At 30.0% G+C, this 21,390-nt stretch overlaps 2 protein-coding genes across 3 annotated transcripts in view; one reads left to right on the forward strand and one right to left on the reverse strand.

Annotated features, from left to right (window-relative positions):
* LOC117176319 (ADP-ribose pyrophosphatase, mitochondrial) overlaps positions 1-1,922 on the forward strand; it is an 11,173-nt gene extending 9,251 nt beyond the window's left edge. For both annotated transcript variants that reach the window (XM_033366537.1, XM_033366538.1), the window contains one exon: positions 708-1,922. In XM_033366537.1, the coding sequence (XP_033222428.1) occupies positions 708-1,342 (635 nt within the window). In that variant the 3' untranslated portion in view covers positions 1,343-1,922. The remainder of the gene's footprint in view (positions 1-707) is intronic.
* A 2,543-nt stretch (positions 1,923-4,465) lies between these two features.
* On the reverse strand, positions 4,466-21,369 carry LOC117177059. Its single transcript, XM_033367533.1, has 4 exons — positions 20,903-21,369; positions 17,074-17,352; positions 7,464-7,679; positions 4,466-5,313 (listed from the first exon to the last, which is right to left on the reverse strand). The coding sequence occupies exons 1-4, from the start codon at positions 21,167-21,169 to the stop codon at positions 4,864-4,866; spliced, it is 1,212 nt and encodes a 403-aa protein (XP_033223424.1). The 5' UTR covers positions 21,170-21,369; the 3' UTR covers positions 4,466-4,863.
* Positions 21,370-21,390: the final 21 nt, after the last annotated feature.

Consider the following 21,390-nt stretch of genomic DNA (forward strand, 5'->3'; position numbering starts at 1 on the left):
CGGTGGGTAGAGGGGAAGTGACTTTTTTCGCCGGACGCGCCGTCTATATTTATGGCGGGTAACTAAGCTCGCACCGCATCTACGTTTATAATATCTTTGATCATTCCCAATTAATATCTAGATTTTTTAGAGGGGAGAACTGAACTTCCATATTTTCCCAAAAGTGAGACATTCCAGTTTGAAAAATCGTTTGTGCCTTAACCCCTTCGTTAGCAGGGAGAATTCGACAAAAAATTCCCAAAATGGCGGGAAAGTTTGTTATCCTGAAAATTTGTATTCTGGGGTTTTTGGAGTCGCTGACTCCGAATATGAAGTAAAAATTCAGACATCTAAAATGGCAGATCCAATATGGTGGACGAAAATACAAAAAAACGGCTCGATTGGGATCAATCTCGGTTTTACGGGATTTAAGGGTCGCTGAATCAGAATTTTGACTTCACTTTTGGGTTCAGTGGCCCCAAAAACCCCTGAGTAAGACTTGAATGAAAAATCGGAATAAGTTAAATAGGAAAAAAGAAGGGTTAAATCTTGTAATTATTAATAATAATGAAAGAAAATACGGTTTTTAGAATCATAATTCAAAATGTTTACAAATTCTTATTAAATTCTCAAAGCACATAATATTTGAGAATATTTTCATCCTCTTATTAACCATATGCATTACTATTTGAATCCTCTGATTCTGAAAAACTCCTTATAATCAACAGGCAAGGTGAATCGTGAAAGTTACACAAAAAACTATGAGCTAAATGATATCGGCCAGCCTCAGAATCCGATTGGCCGAACTGGAATTGTCGGTCGGGGACTTTTGGGCCGTTGGGGGCCAAATCACGCGGCTGATCCGATTGTAACTCGATGGAAACGAAACAGTACCGGGGCTTTGGAAATTGACCGAAAAACCGAGAAACCAATTCTCCAATTTGTCGCAATAGAGCGAAGAGATTCGAAAAATTGGGCTATTCCTGGAGGTATGGTAGATCCCGGAGAACAAGTTTCCGAAACTTTGAAGCGGGAATTTATGGAAGAAGCCTTGAACGCCCTCGAAAAGAGCGCCGAGGAAAAAGAAGAGATGGAAGTCGCTCTGAAAAAGTTCTTTGATCGAGGAGATGAGGTTTATAGGGGCTACGTCGATGATTCGAGAAATACTGACAACGCTTGGATGGAAACGATCGCCTTGAATTTCCACGACGAAGACGGTAGTACCGTTGGCGAAATTAATTTAAAGGCCGGCGACGATGCGAGCAATGTCAGGTGGATGGACGTCGACAAACAACTCAACCTCTTCGCCAATCACGTCGACTTTATTAAACAGACTGCACACAAGCGTAACGCTCATTGGTAATCAAAACCAATTATGAATTCTACGGAAATATATTTTTTATGTCGCGCTTTCTACGTGATTTTGGTGATTTACTTCTACTAAATATTTTCTCAAAGATTATATTTATCTTGTTACTCTATGTCACAAAAGTCTACAAATGTTCTTTATGCTTAGATCTAGGGAAATAACGTACAAAGATTTATAGAAAATTACAGTAACTTTATTTTGTACCATAGTCATCTAGAATATACATGCACTTTCAGATAAAGATTAGGATATAATTACAAATTGCGTTTGACGCAGGAAAAAATCACAGGTAACAATTCGTTCGAATGGTCAGATTTTGAAAATTTGTTTTCTTGAAAAACAAATGAGGGTAATAATCTGTCATGCTTTTGGTGTTTGCTTAGAACAAGTTTACGATTTACGAGTCGACCAAACTTGATCTTGGATAAACTTATTCCCATATTTGTAATGTTTTTCAAATGAATAAGAGTGTACAGTATCCTGTTATTTATCTATCCTCGACGCAAATACCAATAAGGCGTTGTAAATTTTATTTACAAAGTTTGATACAAATATATAATATTCAAAAATAAAATACTGCACTTAAAAATTACCTGTACCTAAAATTAAAGGTTACTAAAATTAAAGATTTTCTGTGCTTACAATTGTAGGAAGCGTCCACATATTCTGTCACACTCTGAAGGGGGTTTTCTGATAAAAAAAATTTGATTTGTTTCGATACATTAATGACAAATATGATCGATATACAAAATTTAGTACTTGCATTTTCAAATTGTTGAATTTTTAAGCCAAAAAGATGAATTGTTTGAAAAACATTAAAATTTTAAACCCGAAATGTTGAACTTTCGATAAAAAAAGTTCATTTTCAGCCAACAGAGATCAGTTTTCAATTAAGAAAAATGGATTCTACCATAAAACATGAGTTTTCAATCTGAAAGGACAAATTTTTAACAAAATAATACAACTTTCAACATAATACTAGAAATTTTTATCAACTGACAACATTTCCAACCAATCAGATGAAACTTCCTCTCAAAAGAGTAATTTTCAAAAAAAAAAAGAGATAAGTCTGCAACTAAAAATAAATAGAATCGCTAAATTTTTAGTTTGAAAAATTACTTTACAAAAATGTCGAATCCTTATTAAATATATAAATTTTTGAAAAATAAAATTAATTTTCTAACCAAGTAGACGAGTTTTCAAGAAAATGGTGAAGTTTTTAAGCTAAAAAGTCAAATGTCTTAGAAAACAGTTGCGTTTTAAAACGAAAAAGTTTAATTTCCAACGAAAAAAAGTGATGAATTTTTAATTTAAATTATCAAATTTCTACAAAACATGTAATAGTTACATTTACAGTTGAAAAAAGTAATTCACAAAGAAAAAAAAATCTACGCAACAGTTTAATAAGAGAATTAATTTTTCAATTGAAACGATTTTTTTTTACTAAAAAACGTGAATTTGCAACTAAATACATCATTTTTCATCCAAATAGTTGAATTTTTAACAGAAAAGATAAATCTTCAAGTTTTTAGTTTAAAGAACTAAATTCCAGCAAAAAAAAATTTCAACCAGTTGAAGTTAACCAAAAAAAAAAATTTTCAACTGGCGAAGCCTAAATTTGCAACCAAAAATGGAATAATTGATATTTAAGATCAATTAATTTTTCAGAAAAAGAAAAAACAATTTTCAACAAAATAGTTAAATTTTCAACTAAACAGTTGAATTTTCAGATGGAAAATTTTTTTTACTACTACACCAAAAGAAGAATTTCAAACGAAATACATTCGTCGATATTTTAATTTTCAACCTAATAGTAAATTATTAGAAAAAATGGAATCGTCAAATTTTAAGTTTAAAGAACTAAGTTTCAGCAAAAAACAAAATAGGAATTTTCAACCAGTTGAAGTTAACCAAAAATGTCAAATTTTCAACTTATGAAGCATAAATTCTCAACTAAAAATGGAATACTTAATATTTATGATAAAAAATTAATTTTCCACAAAAAGAAAAAACAATTTCCAACAAAATAGTTAAATTTGCAACCAAACAGTTGAATTGTCAGAGGATTTTTTTTTTTACTAAAAAACAACGAATCTTCAACGATGAATTTTGTACCAAATAGTTTAATCATTAACTTATAAAGGAGAAATTTCAACAAAAAATGGAGTAGTTAAATTTTCAGATAAAAAATTAATTTTTCACCAAAATAAAGAAGAATTTCGAAACAAATACATTCATTTTTTAATAGTGTAATTTTTAACCTAATAGTTTAATTTCCCAATAAAAAAGTAGGATTTTTAGTAACAAACAATTTTCATTTTCAACCAAATTGTTGACTATTCAAGCTAGAAAGACAAATTTTCAACAGCTACAATTACGAATCTTCAACCGAAAAAAATGAACTCTCAACGAAACATGTAACAGTTAATGTTAAAAAAAAATTAATCTAACATTAACAACAATCGAGTCTAAAAGAAAAGACGAATTTTTTCTAAAGTATTTGAATCCTCAACCAAAAAAGATTTATTTTCAAACAAGTAGTTGCATTTTTAACCAAAAAGGATAAATTTCGAACCAAGAAGATTAATTTTCAGAGAAGAAAATTAAGTCTCAGCCAAAAATCGAATTTTTAGCAAAATAGTTGGAATTTTTTTCCAACGAGATGAATTTTCAATTAAAATTATGACACTTCAACAAACAAACAAAAAATTAATGGTTAAGAAAAAACGTTCAAAATTCAAACAAAGAGTTGAAGTGCCGACCAAAAAATTGATTTTTTTACATTAAAGATTAATTTTCTACAAAAAAAATGAAGTATCAACAAAATACATGCATTTCAAACCAAGTTCTTCAAATTTAAACCAAACAAGGAATAGTTCTACAAAAAAAAAGATAAATTAATCTGAGTTAATTTAAAAAAATGATCGATGTTCTCAGTTGAAAGAAAAAACATCTGAAGAATTTAATTAAAAGTATTTTCATACTTTCAAGGCGGGTTTCACCTGAAATTCCACAAATTGGCACTAGATCCGAGGGCTGAGTCTAAAATAATTTAAAAAAGCGTCACGTAATATGTGGAAGCTCCATACGTTTACCGCGAACTAGAAAAAACAATAATTAATTACATCAATTTATTTTAATCCTACTGAGTACGCATTATGTACAAATTATGGCGATTCTCGTGAGAGCCAGAAAAAGAATGCAATTTCTCGTTTTAAGTATGTAGATCAGAGAAAAATTGCGTTACAGATTTATCGAGGCTTGACGCATATGATGATGAGAATACGAAACGGTTATGTTTTTCGATTTAGGTCCAAGTCAGTCTTTATAAATTCTCATCATTTAAAATTTAAAAGAATACAATTTAAGGGCCTGAAATCCTATTTTCTACAATCAGTCAGTAAACAATATTACTTTCTATTTACATGGCATCATCGACTTTAGATATTTGCAGCACGAGATCGCGCGCAAAAACAATTTTTTAATGATCAAAAATATTAAAATTAGAATTAAAATTAAGAATTCGCAATCGTATCGACGAGAGGTTGCTCGTTAATACCGAGCATGTTCAAAAATACCTCGGTAGGATTTTTGTCACCATCTGGTTGCTCTTCGATGTATAAAAAACCTGATTTCTCACTCGATTTCGAGATAAAAGTGTCTTCGTATTTTACTATTTCACTAAGGCTACTTTTTATAGCACTGTGGACTTTCTTTATGGAGAAAATATTCTTTTTTGAGAGAGAGAGAACTTCGTTCGAAATTTTTTCGACCTGGTGCTTCGCCTCTAACTCGAGAGCATGCTTTGCTTCTTTCTGGCCCAAATCTGCTGCTCTTTTGAATAAAGTTCGGGCCCTATCGAAGTCGATTGAAAAGTCGCCTCTTCCTTGCGCGTAAAAAACGGCAAGATTGTACATCGCATCTGCATGTCCCATTTCTGCAGCCTTTTTATAGTATTTCGCCGCCTGTAAATTCAGAGAAAAAAATTTCCTGAGAAGTCCAGGTTTTTTCCAGGTTTAATGTTTCATAGCACGGAGCCATTCAAATATTCCGAATTTTTTAAAAAGAATCAACTCGGAATATGTGTACAATTTCGTGGGTTTATTATAAATAATGTTTTTTCTTCAGTTTCTAGGGATTGAATTGATATTGTTTTATTTATAAACCTTTGGAAAATGATAATAAAATATATTCTTAAATATATTAGCATCATCGATTAATAGAATGATTAAATAATACTAAAAAGATGATTAAAACAAATTTTTAGTTTTATTAAGTTTAATTGAAACCGCTTCAAATATTTGTATTTTCAACCAAATAGACGAATTTTTAACTAAAACCATGGACTTTTAACTGAAAAAGTTGAATTTCAAAGCAAAAAAGATGAATTATCATCTCAAATAATGACTCTGTATGTGTAATAATCGAATTCTTAATCCAAAAGAATCATTTTTACCAAAAAGACGAATTTTATATTAAAAAGACCAATTATTAAACAAAAATTGAATAGTTAACATTTCAGTCAAAAAAATTAATGTTTGACCAAAGAGATAATTTTTTTATCAAAACAAACGATTTTTAAACGAAATAGTTGCATTTTGAATTAAAAATGATTAATATTCAACCAAATATTTGAAATTTGAACTAAAAAAGATCAATTTCCAACAAAAAATGGAATAGCTAAATATTCAGTTGAAAAAAAACAACTTTTTAACCAGTTTTATGAATTTTCAACAGCAGTGAGGAATTTTCGACTTGAATACTTGAATACAAAACAAAAAAATGAATTTTCACCTAAAATGATGAATCTTTAACGCGAATACTTGAAGTTTCAATCAAAAAGATAATTTAAAATTAGAATGACGACTATAAAATGGAATAACTGATTTTTTAACGAGAAAGATAAATGTTTAAAGATGAATTTTAATTTTAAAAATCAATTCTTAACGAATTTGCTTTATTTTCAACGAAAAAGATGAATCTTCAACTGAAATAGTTAAATTTTAAACAAGAAAAATAAATTTTCAACCAGATAGAGGAATTTCAAACTAAAAAGATGATTTTTTAACTAAAATAAAAAATTTCTAGATGATTCCAGATACATAAAAATTCTCAGATAATACCAGATTTTCTAGGTAGGTATTTTGAAATTTTTTCCTTAAGAGTTTGAGAAAAATGTGTACTAATCTTTTTTTTCCACAATTTTAACCATTTCTAATTTGTTGAAATTATTAAACAACTATATTTTTCAAACAGTTCAACTTTAACTTTCAAACTTATATATTTCCAAAAAGGAATGTTTTTATTTTCAGGGTGACTGTTTTAATTCAAGAGGAAAATTCGCAATTAAAATGTTTCATTTGAATAAAAACTGCCTTGATAATTATAAAAGCGGAATTCACTTAAATTTTCTACTTTTAAAAGGTTTACATTTTGCTTAAACGTTTTTTTAAAATCTTTTCAACTTCTTCAATCCTTAAAAATAAAAAATAAATTGATTTATTAACAAATCATTTTATATTTACCGTTTTAAAGGATTGGATACATTCTTTTTCTAAACATTTGTAAATTCTCGGTTAAAAAAGTGAATTCACTGTCATTCATAATTTGTCTCAATTTAAACATTTAAAACATCCTTCTTACAAATTTTGGAAAAAGAAAATTACTATACTTCTGAAGCATATAAGAAAATTTTGTAAATAAGTATAATTCTGAGTTGGAACAGGGAATTTTATAAATGAATTTAATTGTGACTTGGTTTAGGGAATTCTCTAAAAAATTCTTAGTTTCGACGGGAAATGAATAAACGTAATTTAAAAAAATTCTCTAAAAATTATAATTTTGATTTTGGAACATGGGATTTCAAAATGAATTATAATTTCATCTTGGAACAGTTAATTTTAGACATAGAACAGAAAATCTTTGAAAATAATTTTAACTTGATTTAGAAAGGAATTAAAAAAAATCCCTGTTCAAATTTAGAATTATAATTTTGTTACTAAATTATCCTTTACAAATCCGAATGGTAATTCTTGAAATCTTTAAAACCCGATGGTAAAAATGTCAGTATCTGGCTCATTGTATGGCATGGAGTTTAAATTTTTGTAATACTTACCTTTTTGTTGTTAACGCTGGTCCCGAGTCCTAACTCGTGACACAATCCTAGATTAAATGTGCTTCCTGAAGAAGACAATTTAGCTCCAGTCGCAAAATTTTTGATGGCTTCATCGTAACGTTTGTTTTTTACAGCTATAATTCCCAAACGCAGTTCGTATTCTCCCATTGCAATTCTGTGAGTGTGGAAGAATTTGTTTTCGGCTTCCTTCAAAGTCTGTTCGAATGGAAATGATTTATATCAGTAAAATATTTCCTGCAGACTTCATGTAAATTAAAGTGAAGGCGTAATTTTGGGATTTTTGGTTTTGAATGTACACAAAATTTGAAAATATGCAATTTTAAAAGTACCTAAATTTAAATATTTAAAGTAGATCACTACACTTTTTTTTAAATAAACGTAATCTCTGTTTAAAATAAAGCAACTAGAATATTAAACATTTTTGAAGCCAATTGAAAAACCAGTATTTCATTCATTCAACTGAAATAATAAATTTATTTATTTAGGAATATACAGAACATAATTCTTATTTTTTTCAATATTCTTTGAATAATCATAATAGAATTTAAATTTTAAACAATTTTTTAACAATAGTTAGCTTGAAGGATTCCGAATCTGGATTAAAAACATAATTTATATCAGAATTGTCCATATTTTAATAATCCAGAGTTCGCAGCTAAAAGTGCTCTCAAAGCAGGGGAATAAGGGGGATTTTTCACGAAAATACGAGAATACAGTCTTCTAAATATAATAACATAGATACAATAATAAATTCAATATGAAACGTTTTGAATGCAGAAGATTTTAAGTCGAAATATATTGCATGTTTAACAAATTAGTTGAATTTTCTACTAAAAGTGAAGAACTTTTTACTCAAAGACGAATTTTTAACAAAAGAGTTGTGGTATCAAGTTAAAAATCAAATAATTTAGAAAACAGTTGCATTTACCTGAAGTGATGAATCTTCAATCGAATAGATACATTTTTTTAAATAATAATTTTTAAATAAACAGTTGCATTTAAAACCAAATTATTGAGAACTTTCAAGCAAAAGAAGAGACGAACTTCTAATAAACTAATTGAAGTTTTAGCCAAATGGTCCAGTTTTCAAACAAAAAAGGTTAAACTTTAACGAAATAGTTGTATTTACAACCAAATAGTTGAACTTTCAATCAAGAGATACATTTTTTAAATAAAATAGTTAATTTTGAACCGAATAGATGAATTTGCAAGGAAAAGGAGGAATTTTTTATAAGGCAGTGGGATTATCAACTGAAAAAGCTGAATTGTCCACCAAAAAACGAATTCTTAATTCACAAGAACGAATTTTCTAGCAAAAAAAAGAACCAATGTTGAAAAAAACAGTTAAATTTTTGGCAAAAAAAAAAATACTTTTGAACAAAATAATTGATTTTCCAACCAACTAGTCGAATTTTAAAATAAAACAGATGAAACTTTAACTAAAAATAGTCCCATTTTCAAACTAAAGAGTTGAATTTTCTAGACAAAATACGATTTTTCAATAAATAGAACATTTTCAACCAAGAAAGATTAATTTTTATCAAATAATTAACGTTTCGAATTTGTTTCACAAAATGTTGCATTAACAGGCAAATAGTTGAACCTAAAACAATGAAAAAGACGAATTTTTTAGAAGACAGGTAAATTTTCAACCAAAAAAGTTGAATTTTATATCCAAAAAGGCGATTGTGCAACAAAACAGATAAATGTTTGACCAAAACAATTTGGATTTGAACACAATAATTTATTTTTCAACGAAATATTCGAATTTTTAAGCAAAAAGAATGAAATTTCAAGAAAAAAGAATTAGGTTATATTAACTTAGTTCGCATTTAAGAAAAAGAGGAATCCTTATTGAAAAAATCAGAAAAAAGGGGATAGGAGAAAGTGTGAAGATTGTAATTGAATTTATAATTAATCGATTTTAAACGTCTTTTTAAACAATTTCAAGCAATTGTAATTTAAAATTTTATATTTGAAACTCCAGATTACTTTCCAATCCAAAATTTACCACGTAATTAAAATATTGTTTTCTTAAATGTAGTATATTTAAAGCGAAAAGGAAAAAACGGAAAGTTTTTCGATAATAGGGGAATTTTTCAAAAAAAGAGGAAACGCAGAGGAATATAGTAAAGAGTGTGATCGCTACAACTAGTTCTTAAGCTTGTTTTTAAATGATACACCGCCCTAAATTAAAAAAAAATGTATATCTAATCGAATTTATTTTGATACGAAATAAAATAAAAATAATTGGCAGATAGGATATTACCCTACAATTAGGAAATTTATTTCTCCAAACACAACCTTATAATATTCCAGCGACATGATATTACTTTTTGATTTTAAACAAAATATTTTAAAATAAAAATGAAATGTATGTATTAACGAAAAGATTAAAAATTGTATTCATTAAAGAATGACTCAAGAACGTCAAAACTTCTGAACTGTGTACCCTAAATTTTTTTTTTCTAATTTTTGGGATATTTGCGAACTTTCTTTTTCTAGCGTACAACTTTTAGATCAAAGATCCTACTTCCAATGTTTTTAATAAGAAATTTCCCGTAAGGCGTCACTTTTGAAATATCAAAACTGCTAGAACTATGAAAAAACTTTGATTAAAAAAGTAATCCGTTATCGTCCATAGGTTTCGAGTTATGATACATAGAAAAATTCCCATTTTTTGATTTTCAGCGAAAAATCACCAAGTTAAAAAAAACGCGGTGTTACTTCGCACCTAATTACTCCACAGGAAAGTGTTCCACCGATGAATGAAAGAACCCCGCACTAAATGTATGGGAAAATGGCTTTCGGTGGATTTAGCTGAAACTTTGTAATTTGTAAGGTTATAAGTGCCAGATGAAATATCCGCAAAAAAATGGACAGATTTAGCGCTATGCAGCGCTAAGCGCTCAAGATCAGTGAATAAAACGAATCACAACAGGTTTTGTTACAAAATCGATGTCAACATAGAAATCACGGTTCAGATCGTGATCTGTCATATTTTCGCCTACACCGTTGACTCATATAGCGCGCTTCTCAAAACGATCAAATGCTAAGCACCCAAGATTTTAACTAGACTAATTAATCACTTCTTTAAAGGCACAAATGGTACCCAAACTAGCATTAGTAACTAGTGCGCACATTCCGATAATAACAGTGTACACTTCGCAAGAGAGACGAACGCTAAGCACCCATGATCAGCGAATAGAACCAATCCCAGTAGCTTTTGCGAAATATTAAACTATTTCTGGCTCTTGATTCGGGTTCGCTTATTCACCTCTATTAGCAGCGTCTAGAATACTTTGTAGCAAGGAAGTTTGAGGATACTTTACGTGTTGCTGGTGACGTGCATAACCCAGGAACCATAAAACGCTTACAATATGTGCGCAAGTGCCAAGAGTTCTGGCCCCTGACTTACATGTGCAGTAATAACCGAGAAGCGTTTCGTTATTGTCTGGTCCTATGTCATCGATCTCATTGAACGCTATCCACAGCTGGTACCTTGTCGCATTTCGGAAACGAGAAAATACTCGTACTCTGATCAAACCAGGTTCATTAAGTCGCGTATCTAGTTGAAACTCCTCATCTTCTGCTCGTTGCAGCTTGTATTCAACGTAAAATGGGGCAAACTCTACTTGATACACGCCAATTGTTATGTCGCGTATTTCTTCCAATGTAAGGCGAGGAAATTGTGGTACTTAAAGTTCATGCAGGCGATTCCAATTTGCAGTCCCGTAGCGCATATTGTCCACTTCTACGCGCGCTTGCACAATATTCGGCTCACGAGCTCTCGCTATATATTCTCTTGCAAGCTCTGCTGTAGCGCCTTGCATCTCGATAACAGGATGGTATCGATTAATTATGGCACCAGCAATACGAAATAAGTCCCTTGGATTGTGTACATGAGCCATCGGAATGGTTTTCTCGAAGAACTTGAAAATGGACTTTATGTGGCCATTTCTTGATTCCACTATCTATCTAGATTTCTTTATTAGCCGAGCTTCGTTTGCTTCTTCCGTTACCAATTGACCCTATCCTTGTTGGAGAAATGGTGGTATCTTAGACACAATTCCTAAGCGTTCTAAAAGTGGTTGGGCATCTCTATATCCACGGTACTCTATAAAAATATCACCAATGTCGAAAAATTCTCTCATACCTTCCACATCTCTTTCAAATTCGTTAATGAGCATTTGTGCGTCATTGTTTCGCGAGTCAGAAAAATATGGTGCTTGTATTTCAAGTATGTATCCGTTTGGAGCAACAATGAGAGCAGATTTTACCAAGTGACGTCCTTTATGTTTGCAGAATGACTGTCGGAGTACGCGAAAGTTACTGCTCTCCTGCATGTAAGCATAAGTTCCATCGATGATAGCAATAGCTCTGGGAATTTCTGGTTGTGGATTATAAAGTTCATTGGCGAATGATGTCACGTGTCTTTCAATGAATTCCTCTCTGCTTATCGCATTAAATCCAATGTTACCAGGCCGGCTCGAATAATAAAAAATCACTTTCAGAAATTCATCAGAAAGACCTGGATGCATTTTGCAAAGGAAAGTCAGCAGATCTTTTTTCCTCACGTATCTGGCACCATGTCCATGTAACTGCGGAATAGGATCACAAAATGCATACAATTCTCTAAATTGTTCCTTTGTTACAGGAGCAATAGTTTCAAACTCTTCATCAGTGAAACTATCCTCATTATTAAACGCCGCGGCCGCATGAACATTTGATTCGTTACGAAGTTGCTGCAAAAACAGAAGTAACTGCTGTCCCGGAATCCTATATGGTCTATTAATCGCTTGTAGTCCAGGAAGCAAGGGGCCTAAGATGAAACCATGTTCATCCAAATGATTTAAGCATGCTCCTGTTTCTTTTGGAATGAAAATGTCCTGACAATAAAAGCGTTAACTCTACATTCCATTGAAAGCCTTGGAGTATGAACATCAGCATTACAGAACATGCAGGTTTGCCTGCCTGTTTGTGTAAGAACATTCAGTCTTAAACAGCCTGGGTCACGTTGGAATTCCTCTATCTAATTGCGAATCGATTGATTGCAATTGAGACATAACCTACTCTCATCGGTGACTTCAAGTGGTGGTCTTCGAAGTTGAAGGCGTCTAAAAATTGAAATGTTTTGCCTATCAGAATGATTATTTCCAAAAATTCGAGCCATTTGTCCTGGTTGATAGACTCTATCGCACACATAGCAATTAACTCGAACTCTGAATGCCATTTTTTAAACCATAAGAGAAACAAGCTCTTATGGTCTTGAAAGGCAGAGGAATGTATTAATAAAACGAAAGAAAAATTCAGAAAAAAAAATATAAAAAATAAACACAAGAAACTAAAAACAAAAAGGGAATAAGAAATACAACACAATTAATACAGAAGGGAACAGATAGGAATTCTTTTTCCTAAGCTTACCAATAAAATTACTATCCGCTCTCGAGACCTTTCACAAAAGAAATGACAGACATACAATTGTCAATGGAAATAATAAGTGAATGCTGTTTAATATATGTTTAATATAATAATAAGTGAATGCCGAGGTTTCAACTTTTTCAAAGTCATTAGGCCTACTTTCAGTTCGTCGCTCATTCTGAAGTCGTTCGCTTTAAAAAGTGACAGTCGTTCATCATGCAGCAATCACTCATTATTTCCACGGACGACGGTATGTTTGTCTGTCATTTCTTTTGTGAAAGGCCTTTGAAAAAGTGATTTCTTAGTCAAGTTCAAATCTTCTGCGCTTAGCGTTTGCCCGTTCTGAGAAGCGCGCTATATTAGTCAACGGTGTTGACTCATATTGTCATTGGTTTGGCTAAACATGTTACTGACCACTTCTTGATGCGTGTTTCGTATAAAGACATCGCTTGTGTCGATAAAGCTACTAGGATTGACTCTATTCAGTGATCATGGGCGCTTAGCGTTCGGCTCTCTGGCGAAGGGTACACTGTTATTATTGATGTGCGCACTAGTTACTAATGTTACTTTGGATACCATTTCTGTCTTTAAAAAAGTAATTACTTAGTCAAGTTCAAATCTTGGGCGCTTAGCATTTGATCGTTTCGAGAAGCGCGCAATATAACTCATTGGTTTGGCTAAACATATTACTGACTACTTTCTAATGCGTGATTCCTATAGTGACATCGCTTTTGTCGCTAAAGTTACTAGGATTGGTTTTATTCGCTGATCTTAAGCGCTTAGCGTTCAACCCTCTTGCGAAGGGTAGAATGTTATTATTGGTATGTGTTCACTAGTTACTAATGTTACTTTGAGTACCATTTCTGCCTTTAAAGAAGTGATTAATTAGTCAAGTTAAAATCTTAGGCGCTTAGCGTTTGATCGTTTTGAGAAGCGCGCTATATGAGTCAACGGTGTAGGCGAAAATATGACAGACCACGATCTGAACCGTGATTTCTATGTTGACATCGCTTTTGTAACAAAATCTGATGTAATTCGTTTTATTCACTGATCTTGAGCGCTTAGCGTCGCATAGCGCTAAAATTGTCCATTTTTTTGGATTTTTTTTACGGATATTCCATCCGGCACTTATAACCTTAAAAATTATAATGTTTCAGCTAAATCCACCGAAAGCCATTTTCCCATACATTTAGTGCAGGGTCCTTTGACTCAATCTTTGTAATTACAAAAAAAGAACAACGTCTTACCTATAATAAATCATAAGTTATGACCCCTCAAAGTTGGTCATTTTTGCCTGTTTTTACGGGCAAAATAGCGGATTTCAGTTTTTTCAAAATAAATCGTGTCCGCTTTAGATTACGTTAATGATTCCAGGTGATAAAGTAGAATTTACAAAAATCTACGTATATCTAAAAAAAGGTATTTTAGACCTATTATTTTGGGAATTGCGAGGATTCAAAAATTGATTTTTTTTTGTAGCAATTTTGACTAAAAACAGAGAATTTGTTTTTTAGAAAATATCTCATTTCCTGCGCATCCCACCACAAAATTACTTAATATTAAATGAAAGTGTTGTATCAATAAAAAAAAAGTTTTGATTTATAATTGTTTATAATAAAATCTTTTCATAACCACTGTTGAGTACAAGATATTGTTTTAAAAAATAATTTAAAAACAATTTGTTTACTTAAAAGAAATACATATCACATTTTTAATCAATTATAATTACTTTCTTTATCAAAAAAGTATACAAAAAGTACTCAACAGGGGTTATGAAAAGATTTCATTATAAAAAATTATTAATAAAACATATCAGGAAACTTTTTTTTAACTTACGCCCAATTGACTCCACTTTTATTTAATCTAAGTAATTTTGCCGTGTAATGCACAGGAAACGAGCTATTTTCAACAACAAGATCTCTGTTTTTAGTCAAAAATGCACCAAAGAAATCAATTTTTAAAACCTTGCAATTCCCAGAATAATGTTGTTTTTTACACTTAATGATTTTTCGCTGAAAATCCAACAAAAAATGGGGATTTTTTTCGAAACCTATGGAAGATAGCGGATTATTTTTTTAATACAAATTTTCTCATTATTTTGTCTTGTTCCTTTTTTTTGTTGGACATTTTGATCTAAATTCCAGTGAGAATTATCCAGCCACGAAAATGTAACTTTGGAACTGTTTTGAAAAAAAAAAACCGGTTTGGCAATTGATCTGTTCTAGAATTTTTGATATATCAAAAGGGACACCTTAACGGAACTTTCTCATTCAAAACATTGGAAGTAGGATTTTTCCGGGAATTTTATTTATTATTTCAAGATAATGCTTGGACTATGTAGAATTTAAATGAAACTCATGCCTTCCACACATTTTCCAAAATTTAAAAGAGAGTGGAAAGTCAATAAATGTTAATCAACAGGACGTACTTTTGAACAAAAAATTAAAGATTTTAAATAAATAAAACTTGACTTATTACTTGTTCATTTCCAAATAAATCATATAAATAGCTAAAAAAATAATAAAAATTAGATTATTTTAAAATGGAGCCTAACTATTTTTTTATATTCGGTAACCCAATCGCAAATTTTTGTTTAACATTACCAACAAATAATTTTAATATTATAAAGTTTCGAGGACTTAAAATTTATAAAATTTGTAGGTTGTGTCAATTTTCTTCAGTGGAAATCATCATTGTTAAACAAAAATTATAAATATTTCCAATTTTGGACAATTTTAGGCTATATTAGCTCGTTACACCCGAAATGGGTATTTTTAATAAAACACTATTAGATTTCGAAGATGACAATTTTTTCAAATAAATTAATGTTTTTCTGTTTTGTTACCGCTTTTGATACCCGAAAATGACATTTTTAAACAAAAATAATTTATGGGTATAATAGGTTCATAAGGTTTGCACAACTTTAGGTTAAATTGGTGTTTTACATCGACAATTGTTATTTCAAAAAGATTCACAGCTTTTTTTACAGTTTTAGGTTATGTTACCTTTTTAAGCCAGATATTGATATTTTTAGCACAAAATCTTTAAATTTCAAAAAAGGTAAAAAAAAATTCGGTATAATTTTAGGTCAAGCTAGCGGTTTTCAATACAGGTTACTAAGAAGATTTGTAATTTTTGAAACAATTCTAGGTTATGTTAATGTTTTTCACAGAAAATCGGTTATTTTAAAGAAAACTCATTAAATTTCAAAGCAGATTATACAATTTGGAATAATTGTTTGTTGCGCTATTTCAGTATTTTCCATCGGTGTTATTTTTATTAGAAAAAAATATAATAAGATACTAAAAAAATTACGATTTTAAAACAACTTTAGTTTATGTTGTTGTATTTCACCTGAAATTTGCATTTTTAAATAAAAATCATTTGATTGAAATCCAACTATTTTCGCTCAAAAGAATACAATTGATAAGCTTGATCAATTTAATTAGAAAATCATTAGATTTCAAAGAATGTTTCTAATTTTTAAGATTTATAAGTTAGAATCCTTGAACAATTTTGGCTATTTTTTGTCGAAAGAAAATTATAAATTGAATTTTTAGCTATTGTAATTTCCGTTTTCAAATGTGGATAATTCAAGAGAAAAGCGAATTTTAGATTAAAAACTTCAATCGATAACAAAAATTTAAAGAAAAAAATTCCTACTCTGATTTATCTCCTGGTTAAACATAACACATTAGTTTAATCATAAATAATTATATTTCAGAAAATATTTACAAGATTTGAACAATAATATGGTATGACAGCATTTCTCACCGGAAATCAGTTATTTTAAACAAAATTCTTTCCTTTTATTTTCAATAATAGACGAAATACAAAATTTTTGTATCAATATTAATTTATATTTTAATTTAAAAAATGCGAGACAAGAAAAAATAATCGCACAGGTAGCGCGCATGTTTGTTTTCTCTTGAAATACAATTTTGTGTCATTGACTCCCAACTTTTTATAAAAATCAAAGGGAAGGCAGGAAAGGCCAAAAGAAATAAAAAAATGTCATGGGGTTCTGATGGTCTTATTAACTTTTTACAATTTTTAAAACATTACAACAAACAAAAGAAATGAAAAAAACAGACTAGATAAAAATATATGCATTTATAGGAGGGTGGAATCAATATGCAATTAAAAGTCTGCACATTAGCATTCTCACCTCTTCGGCGGTGAGTGGTCCGTAGGGTTTTGATGGTGTCCAGTCCGTTTCTGTAGCCTCATCGACTTTTTCATTGTCATTTCCTATGCAATGAGCGGTGGGTAACACGAAGTGGGGCTTCAAATTTAACACTTGAGTCAACAAGTGTTTGAGGTGGACTTCTGGTACTTGCAAGACTCTTTTGTCGTAGACAGACTCTTGGCGCTGATCCTTCTCAAAGAACCTCCTACGTAGACACAGAGATTGGCAAACTACCCAACCAACTGCGAGCACGCTTGACTGCACAAAAAATTTGAAAATTCAACAGCAATATAAGTTTTAAAAAATACTTCTGGGCTTGTATACGTTAAAAATATCAGGTTCTGCAAATAGTCGTTCGATTTTAATATAACTTTTTGAAATTACAAGGTATCAATGTTGGGTAAATACTTTTCTTTTAGGAGCTAGTTATTTTAAGTTACCTAAAAAGTTACGTTTTTTGTACTTTCTTCGTATTATTACTTGAAAATCGAAGTAACTAAAATGATCATTCATAAAATCTTAATTTAAAAGGAAATATAGATTATTTAAATTCAAATTGATAAATAAACATGTCACTATGATTTTTCAGATGGAATATCAAGTAAAAAATCATTAATTCCAGAAATTCTATACCACAATTTTATGATTCTATGCAAATAATAACTTTTGACTGATAAAATAGTTGAAAAATACGATTTGCATGACTATAGAACAGAATGTTTATATTTGTTTTGATTCAATTCAGTAAAAATTTTTTAGATTTAAGGCTCCATTCAGAAATTTAGGTAAAAATTTTAAGTATCAGGGCCTAAATATTTCTTGTTGAGTCAAAAATTCCTTTTGTATGATTTAATTTGAAACGCTTCGAATTCCAAACATTCAAGTAAAAATGTTGCATCTTCAACAACATTGATGATTTTTTAACAAAATAGTAGAATTTTCAACAAAAGAGTTTCATTCCCAGCAGAGCGAAAAAAGAAAGATCTTTTTTCAAGAAGAAATTTAATTTTAAAGTATAATTTTTCAACCTAACAGTTTTATTTTTAACAACAAAAATAAGAAATTTTTTTACAGGAAGAAATTAATTTAAAAAAAAACAAAAAAGAACATTTTTCAACAAGAGGGTTGAACTTTCAACAACATAGTTACTTTTTAATTAAAAAGTCCATTTTTCTATCATTTTCAAACCAAAAAGACGAATTTTCCAAAAAATTGCTGAATGCTCTACGGATATTTTTTTTAGCAGAAGAGATGAACTTTTCGAAACAAAACAACATTTTTTTAAAGAAGATTTATATTTTCAACAAAAAATGTCCTTATTTTTTATTCAACTAGTTGAACTTTCTAACAAAGTAGTTGCATTTTTAATAAAATATGTTAATACATTTTTAACCAAAATAGATGAATTCTCAACGACAATTTTAATAGTTGATATTATTCCCACGAAAAAAATTCAACAAAATAGCTGAATCCTGTAACAAAATTAGATTAATATTTTACAAAAATAGTTGAATTTTTGACTAAAAGAAACGAGATTTTTTTGTCAAAATAAATGAATTTTAAAACGAAATGCCAAATTTTTACCAACGAAAGAACAGAACTTTCTACTAAATTATTGAAATTTTAAGCCAAAAAGATGAATTTTCTACAAAAAAGTTGCATTTTAAACAAGTAAATTACTTTTCAACCAAAGAGTTGAATTTTCTGCCAAATTAATTACTTTTTTTTTACGAAATACATGCATTTCCAACCAAGTAAATAAATTTTCAACCAAAAGATGTGAATTCTGAAAGAAAAATATAATCCTAGTTAATATTATTTCAACCAAAAAAGTTGTGAATTTAAAAACATTCACAATTGAATTCAACCAAAAGGGACGAATTTTCAACGAAATAGTTGAATCTTCAAACAATAGGTATTACTTTCTACCCATATCTAAACCATAAATATCTCCTAAAAGATATACAAAAAATACAAAGTAACTTCAAATTGATTAAAGTTCAAGTTTAAAAGTATTGAAAATATCGTAACTAAGTTACGTTTTAACATACTTTTCAAAATAGCAAAGAAGTTACCCTAAAGGCAACAAATAATGTAACGACAAAAAGTTAGATGAAAAACCTTAGAAAAGAGGCCTTTTGTGGAAAATGAAGATTTAAGATTATACATTAGAATCTTTTTGGTAGTTTGGTGCAGAAAAAAGTGGCCGATATTTCTATTTAAGGGCTTTTTCTTAAAAAAAAGTATTTCATTACTTTGTTATATTTAAAAACTTTCAGGAATCCAAAATTAATTGCCACCCAAAAGATAATTTTTTCAGTTAGAAAACTAATTTTTAACAAAGAAAAACAATAAATCGTCAACAAAATAGTTACACTTTTAATCAAAGAAATTTATTTCCAACAAAATACATAGATCTTCAACTTAAATGGTGAATCTTTAATTAAAAAATCTTTGAACCAAATAGTTCAATTTTCGACCAAAACGGTGATTTTTCAACAGCAAAGATTAATTTTCTACAAAAAAGACGAGTTTTTAACAAAATGCAGAAATTTTCAACCAAAGAATATTTAAATTTGAAACCAAAAACAGTTGAATTCTACCAAAGAAGACGAACTGTCAACAAAATTTTAGAAAAAGCTCGATTAAAAAAATTAGTTTTCAATCATTATAATGAATTGTCTACAAAAAAAAAACGAATTTTTAACGAAATACATTAATTCTTAACTGTAAACAAATGTTCAACCAAAAATGGAATAGTCATGTTTTCAGTATGAAAGATTTTGAAAAGAAACAACATATTTTCAGGAGAATAGTTAATTTTTTAATAAAAAAAGAAAGGGCTTTGAATTAAAATGATTAACCATCAAGCAAAGAAATGCATTTTTAACAAAGTAGTTCTACTTTGAACAATAAGTAGTTGCACTTTCAAAGAAAAATGTAATAATAATTGATATTTTAACCAAAACAATGTTTAATTTGAAAACAGGTGGATTTTCTAGCACAAATTACGAGTTTTAATAAAATACATACATTTTCAATTTAAAAAAACATAACTTTTCATTCATAAAATAGTTCTATTTTTGTTAGAAAATTAATTTTTATCATAAAAGATTTTGATTTCAGCCAAAAATGAAGAAAATTCTACGACAGGATACATTTTTAAATTAAAAAATCGACAAATTTCTCACCACGAAACATTTCTCAGTCAATAAAGAAAAAAATTTCATCCAAAAAACTGGGAATCTAAAAGACGAATTTTCTACCAAACAGGTAAGTTTTTCAAACGAAAATATGAATTTTCAACAAGAAACCTAATATTCGACCGAGCAGTTTAATTTGCAGCTCTACAGGCGATTTTTCAACAAAACAGTTTAATTGTAACAAAAAATATTGACTTTTGTTTTTCGGTACGAATAGCGAGATTTGTTCAGTACTTATGCACTTCTCTTTAACTATTAGTAACATTCCACACATGTCAAGTTTTTGAAATTGAATCGAACATTCAGAATGTGACTGGCTCTCAAAAAATTGTAATCAAAATTTAGGTTCGAGTAATAAAAATCGCGAATTTTCGTTTTCGGGCACAAAAAATCAGAATAGCGGACAAAAATTTATATTTTTAGGTGACGGAATTCTGGAATACTGTGAAGGTGACCTTTAAAAAGATAACCTATAAGAAATTAACTAATAGAAAAATGACAGCTTTCGGGAATGTTATTTAATCAATGTAAACATAGATCAAAAAGTATTTAAGTTAAAATGCAATATGTAATAGGCCACAATTACCATTGCAAACGCATCTTACCCAACCGACAGCTTCGGTCCAGTTGTGCTTAGCATCCCATTTTGACTCGTGTTTTTTATCCTTAGTACCCCTGGAATTTGCAGAACTGAAAAATCCGTTGGTAAATGTCGAAAAACTCGGAGGCAGGAACTTTTGATTGCAAACAAGGCTCGTCTTAACCTCGCCTTTCGCGTTATTGTCTTGCGAAGTTTGGGAACAAACATTCGTGCGACAACCTGCGCGACGTTCGAAGGATTCTCGAATTCCACGAGCCACAAACTTCCACATTATATTTTACGAATTATCACGAATCACGGGGACAAAATTTGTCGCAATTAAAATGATTTTTGCGACCATCCGAACGCCCACCCCCTGTTTTTGGTTCAGCCCAATTCAGCCCCCCGTGTACTGAAACTGAAGTGTCGAGTGTCGACCGAAAGTTTGAGGTTAGGTTGGATTTCTAAAGTTTCTGGTGTAGGCTCTGCCTACATGGTAGTTAGGTGGGGAGA

The sequence above is a fragment of the Belonocnema kinseyi genome, chromosome 7 (genome assembly GCF_010883055.1).
Source record: "Belonocnema kinseyi isolate 2016_QV_RU_SX_M_011 chromosome 7, B_treatae_v1, whole genome shotgun sequence".
Classification (NCBI taxonomy): domain Eukaryota; kingdom Metazoa; phylum Arthropoda; class Insecta; order Hymenoptera; family Cynipidae; genus Belonocnema; species Belonocnema kinseyi.

Coding starts and splice junctions, on each gene's coding strand:
- LOC117177059 (XM_033367533.1), bottom strand. CDS start 21,169: ATGTGGAAGTTTGTGGCTCGTGGAATTCGAGAATCCTTCGAACGTCGC. Junction 17,353..20,902: donor GGACCGAAGCTGTCGGTTGG/GTAAGATGCGTT, acceptor TTTTTTGTGCAG/TCAAGCGTGCTCGCAGTTGG. Junction 5,314..7,463: donor CCAGCGTTAACAACAAAAAG/GTAAGTATTACA, acceptor CTGAATTTACAG/GCGGCGAAATACTATAAAAA.